This window comes from Solea senegalensis, linkage group LG4, assembly GCF_019176455.1.
Source record: "Solea senegalensis isolate Sse05_10M linkage group LG4, IFAPA_SoseM_1, whole genome shotgun sequence".
Lineage (NCBI taxonomy): Eukaryota > Metazoa > Chordata > Actinopteri > Pleuronectiformes > Soleidae > Solea > Solea senegalensis.
Genome location: NC_058024.1, coordinates 664,144 through 670,000, shown reverse-complemented (window position 1 = coordinate 670,000; position 5,857 = coordinate 664,144). Strand labels below are relative to the sequence as shown.

At 48.4% G+C, this 5,857-nt stretch overlaps 1 protein-coding gene across 1 annotated transcript in view; it reads right to left on the bottom strand.

Annotated features, from left to right (window-relative positions):
* The window catches only part of suclg2 (succinate-CoA ligase GDP-forming subunit beta), a 136,661-nt gene extending 133,423 nt beyond the window's left edge, over window positions 1-3,238 (bottom strand). Inside the window, exon 1 of the mRNA XM_044023473.1 lies at window positions 2,950-3,238. Coding sequence (XP_043879408.1) covers window positions 2,950-3,238 — 289 coding nt within the window. The remainder of the gene's footprint in view (window positions 1-2,949) is intronic.
* Between the last annotated feature and the right edge of the window lie 2,619 nt (window positions 3,239-5,857).

Genomic DNA, 5,857 nt, shown 5'->3' with positions numbered 1-5,857 from the left:
CGGTAACTTTGAGGCATAAATCAAGTTCATCTTAGCTCATCTTAAATAACATGCAAAAAAATGAAATAAATAATAATCTCCCATGACCCATCTGTGGGTCCTCACCCAGTGTTTGAGAATCACTGGTAAACACAACAACACACGGAGAGGGACCTATTTTCCCCAAATCAAATGGTGGGGCTCTCAAAGCGCCGCTTCCACGTGGTTAAAAAGCTGATACGATAAAAAAAAAAGGTTTATTTAAAGACGGTCCCTAAAATTCAATTCAATTCAATTCAATTTTATTTGTATAGTGCCAAATCATAACATACATTATCTCATGTCTCTGTACATAGACAACATCAAGGAGAGCAGAGAAACACAACAGTTCACACAATGAGCAAACACTAGTCATCAGTGGAGAGAAAAAACTCCCTCTTAACAGAAGAAGAAATCTCTGACAGAACCAGGCTCAGAGATGTGCGGTCATCTGCCTCGACCGGTTGGGGTGAAAGGAAAAATGGGGGACAGTGGAGAGGTGGGGGACAGAAAATGGGGGGAGAGAAATATAAAAATAGAAAATATAAAATAGAAAAAGAGAATTGTAAAGAAAAAAGGACACAATATGTTTTACAAAGTCAGCGTCCCCCACAGTGAGACGTCTGTCACACACTCACAGTGGACAATCATCACGTCCTCACATATTTGCTGCTGTGCTGTGCAGGAGCAGTGGCGCAGTGGTTTGGTATGGAGCGCGTGCTCGGGACCTTCTGGGCCTCATGCATAATGCTCTTTGTATTTCCTGGAGAGAGCGGACGAGTGACAGCGAGGACTCAGTCCCTTCCAGAGTCCCGTACGCTCGCTTTTCTCTCGCCACCTTCGCGACTCGCTGGGAACAGCCATCGTCACTGATGTGGCAGGAGAACAAAGGAAGCGGCGGCCGCCGCCGCCGTCTCCCATCTCTCCGCCCTTTTTCTCTGTTTATCTCCATCTTCCCTGTGATCCGTCCTCCTCCTCCTCTTCTCTCCTATCTCCTGGTTTTTAATGATTGACTCTGTGAGAGTGTCTGACCCGTGCGGCGGCAGAGTGCGGCGGTGTCGCTTCACAGGCGGAGATCCACGTCAATTATTTCCATTTCCGGGCGGCGAGCGCGAGAGTGTGCCCGATACATATATTCCTCTTAATTACTTCACCTTCAACGGGAAGTAACAGAGAAATTAAATGAACTGGACTCTTACGGCCATAACTTTCAATTTCATTAGAATTACAGGGGGGGGTGGGGTCACACAGTATTGCTAAATTTCATTACGCCGCGCCTCGTTTCATAACTGCACACAGCCCATTAGCCCGCTGCACCCACATTTACAACTCCATGAATTATGAATCACTTTCCTTTTATCACAGCTGGATTTCTCCCCCTGATGTGCAAATTACAGCCAAGTTAAAAAAACACAAACACTCACAACCAACTTAGTCCAATTCAGCGTAAAAAGCCCAACCTGTGGACCATTTGGATTGGATTTTATTCACCGAAGCTCCACGTGAGCTACAACGATGACTCTCTCTTTGGGGTTTGGTGCAGGAGAGTGAGCGTTGTCACAAAGGTCAGCCTTAACCAGGCAGACTGAAGGTAATCCATGTCACCAGTGGTGGGGTGTTCACACCAGTGGTGATAAACAGAGATCCAGATTCAAGATTCAAGATTCAAGATTCAAAGTGTTTATTGTCATATGCACAGTAAAGAAACACGTTTCCCTGTACAATGAAATTCTTACTTTGCTGTCCACTCAAAAAACACCAGCATAAAGTAGAAAAGAGATGCTTTTGTAGAAAAAAAAGTATAAATATACATAAGAAAAATATAAATATTACAAATTAACTAAAAATAACATATATGCATAAAATAAGTGTAAACATATGCATATATACAAGGAATAAGAGTATTACAAAAAACTAACATAACATATATGCATAAAATAAGTGTAAACATATGCATATAAACAAGAAATAAGAACTGTACATAAAGTGAACGCTGGTTGTGCAATTTAACAGATTTAAAGTGACATGTTTCAGGTTTTAAAGTGACGGTAACAGATTAAAGTGACAGTGTAACCAGGTGACAGGATTATTGTAGTCCCGTTCAGCTGTTGAGGATTCTGATGGCAGTGGGGTAAAAAGAGTTCTTTAGACGGGTTGTCCTGCATTTGGCACTCCTGTACCTCCGTCCTGAGGGCAGGAGTGTAAACAGTCCATGTTGTGGGTGGGTGCTGTCTTTGATGATGGTGGCAGCTCTCCTGTGGACTCTGCGGTGGTAGATGCTGTGCAGTGAGGGCAGTGGGGACCTGGTGATCCTCTCAGCTGTCTTTACCACTCTCTGCAGGCGTTTGCGGTCCATGGCTGTAGTGCTGCCGTACCACGCGCTGATACAGTTGGTCAGACTGCTCTCCACGACACAGCTGTAGAAGTTGCTGAGGATCTTTGTCGACATGCCAAACTTCCTCAGCCTCCTCAGAAAATACAGCCGTTGCTGTGCTTTCTTGAGCAGCTGTGTTGTGTTGGTGGTCCATGTGAAGTCCTCAGTGATGTGGACCCCGAGGTACTTAAAGCTGCTCACCCGCTCCACTTCAAGATCCCGGATAAACAGTGGTTGGTGAGGTCTCCTCTCCTTCCTCATGTCCACTATCATCTCCTTCGTCTTGTCTGTGTTTAGGGTGAGGTTGTTGTCCTCGCACCAAGAAACCAGACTGTCCACCTCCGTCCTGTAGGCCGCTTCGTCCGCCGCAGTGATGCATCCTATCACTGCAGTGTCGTCAGCAAACTTCAGGATGATGTTGTCTTTATGGGAGGCGACACAGTCATGTGTGAACAGGGTGTAGAGGATGGGGCTGAGGACACATCCTTGTGGAGTGCCAATGTTTGTGATGATGCTGGCTGATGTTTTATTGCCAATCCTGACAGTCTGGGGTCTGCCAGTCAGGAAGTCAAGGAGCCAGTCGCAGAGGGTGGGGTGAATGCCAAGGGTGGACAGCTTGTGGGTGAGTTTGTAGGGGATGACCGTGTTGAAGGCGGAGCTGTAGTCTACAAAGAGTATCCTGATGTAGGACTCCTTGTTTTCCAGGTGGGACAGGGAGTGGTGGAGGACAGCTGTGATGGCGTCGGTGGTGGACCTGTTGGGTCGGTAGGCGTACTGCAGGGGGTCCAGTGAATCCGGGATGCTGCTCTGAATGTGCGCCAGCACCACTCTCTCGAAACACTTCATTATGATAGGAGTGAGTGCTACTGGTCTGTAGTCATTCAGGCAAGTGGGTGGGCTCTTCTTGGGGAGGGGGACGATGGTTGTTGTTTTGAAGCAGGAGGGAACGGTGCTCTGGTTTAGGGAGAGGTTGAATATGGATGTGAAGACATCAGCCAGCTCGTTAGCACATGCTCTGAGTGCACGGCCAGGAATGTTGTCTGGTCCTGCTGCCTTGTGGGGGTTGATTTTCTTCAGGACTTTGTGGACCTGACCTGAAGAGACTGTTGGTGGTGGTGAGGGGGGTCCAGTGGTCCAGGTGTGTGTGTGTGTCCCTGTGTTGTTTGTTGTAGCCTCAAAGCGGGTGTAGAAAGTGTTGAGGTCGTCTGGCAGGTTGTCTGTGGAACTGATGGTGCTGGTGGTGGTCTTGTGGTCTGTGATGTGCTGCAGATGTCACGCAACTAAGGTCAAGGACGCTGCATACAAGTGAAGGTCGTTGTGCCAAAACAGTCGGAGGCAGGATTATGAGATCCTTAAAGATCCATGAGACATGCTCACAGAGGGGGAGTCACTATGGCCCATATCCCATCACAATCTGATCTTCCTGACCAGGTGTGTGTGTGTGTGTCCATGACAATGACCTGGTCTTTGACGTGCCTCCAGTCAACTTCTGTGTCTCCTGATCTACGTCACTGGAAAAATCGTATGTCATGTGAGGATGTGCTTTAAAATGCAGTCTACACAAAGGCGTTGGTCACGTGACGTCTGGAGATGTTTCCCTCGCACTCGCACACACACGCACGCGCGCGCGCGCGCGACGCGCGCGCGCGCCGCGCACGCGCACGCACGCGCGCACACACACACACACACTCACAGACAGACACAGACACACACACACACAGAGATGCAACACTGAAACAAACACCACAGGACACAGTCAGGACTCCAGTGTGACTTTGACATTCTGCTGTTTGCTCTTTCATCGACGGTGAGTTAGCGCTAATTGAAAACTGCAGCCCCTCGTGTTGCCCGCAGAGCGCAGGGCACATTAGCGGTGCATATGCTCACAGCCCTACACTCACACAATCACAGCGCTACACTCACACAATCACAGCGCTACACTCACACACTCACACACTCACAGCAACACTCACACACTCACAGCACTACACTCACACTCACAGTGCTACACTCACACCCATGATGCACTCACACACTCACAGCTGACTACACTCACACATACACTCACACACTCACAGTGCTACACTCACAGCTGCTACACTCACAGCTACACTCACATATTTCACAGTGATACACTCACACACTCACACACACACTCACACACTCACACACTCACATATTCACAGTGATACACTCACACACTCACACACACAGCGTTACACTCACACACACTCACAGTGGCTACACTCACACACTCACAGCGCTACACTCCCACACTCACAGCGATACACTCACACACTCACAGTGCTACACTCACACACTGACAGAGCTACACACACACTCACACACTCACAGCTACATACACTCACACACTCACAGCATTATACACACACACACAGCACATTCACACACCTACACTTCACACACTGACAGCACACTTCACACTCACACACTCACACACTCACAGCTACACTCACAGCTACACTCACACACAGCGCACTACACTTCACAGCGCTCACACACACACTCACAGCTACACTCACACACCGACAGCGTTACACTCACAGCTACACTCACACACAGCCCACACTCACACACTGACAGCGCCACACTCACACACACACTCACACACCGACAGCTTACACTCACAGCGCCACACTCACACACACAGCGCTACACTCACTTACACTCACACAGCGCCACACTCACACACTCACAGCGCTACACTCACACAGCGCTACACTCACACACTGACAGCGCTACACTCACACACTCACAGCGTTACACCATCCTCACAATTGCTCACAGCGAGACTCCCCGCAGCTTCAGAGCGCTCTCAGACTTCCAGGTCAGCTGGTCACACTCACTCTCTACACAAGCCCACGAGCACAGAGCAGTGGAACATAAATCTGACGAGCGAGAGACGAATGGGCCCCCGGTGTAATGCTGAGGCGATTATGAAGTCAAATGTGCACTCTTTTCAATAAAACAGCTGAAATATGACTTGGCTCCGGGAGAGTTTAAAGACACTGTTTACTGAGCTGAGGACACAGTTACAGAAGCTGCAGAGTTTTAACAACACTATTCAACAGCCACAACAATCTTGTTTCTTTGACCATGTTGTGACAAAGAGGTAGAAAATACTGGACTTTATTAGGTACACAGGACACGTGATAAAGTGAGTGGGGTCCAGTGCTGTAGCTCATCTGCTGGTTATTTGAGTAACTTTTGTCTTTTTCTCCTCTGACCCCTGGCGTCTCTGTTCTCCCAGAGAACTGCAGCTCACTGGATATTTTCTCTGAAAACTCTAGGGATGGTTGTGTGTGAGAGGAAAAACAGATCAGCAGTTTCTCAAAAACTCTGACCAACCGGTCCGGCACCAACAACCTCTCCGGACGCTCAAAATAGCACTGCGTAACTTTTGAATGAGTAAAACGTCACACGCGGCTCAGTGTGGACACAGGA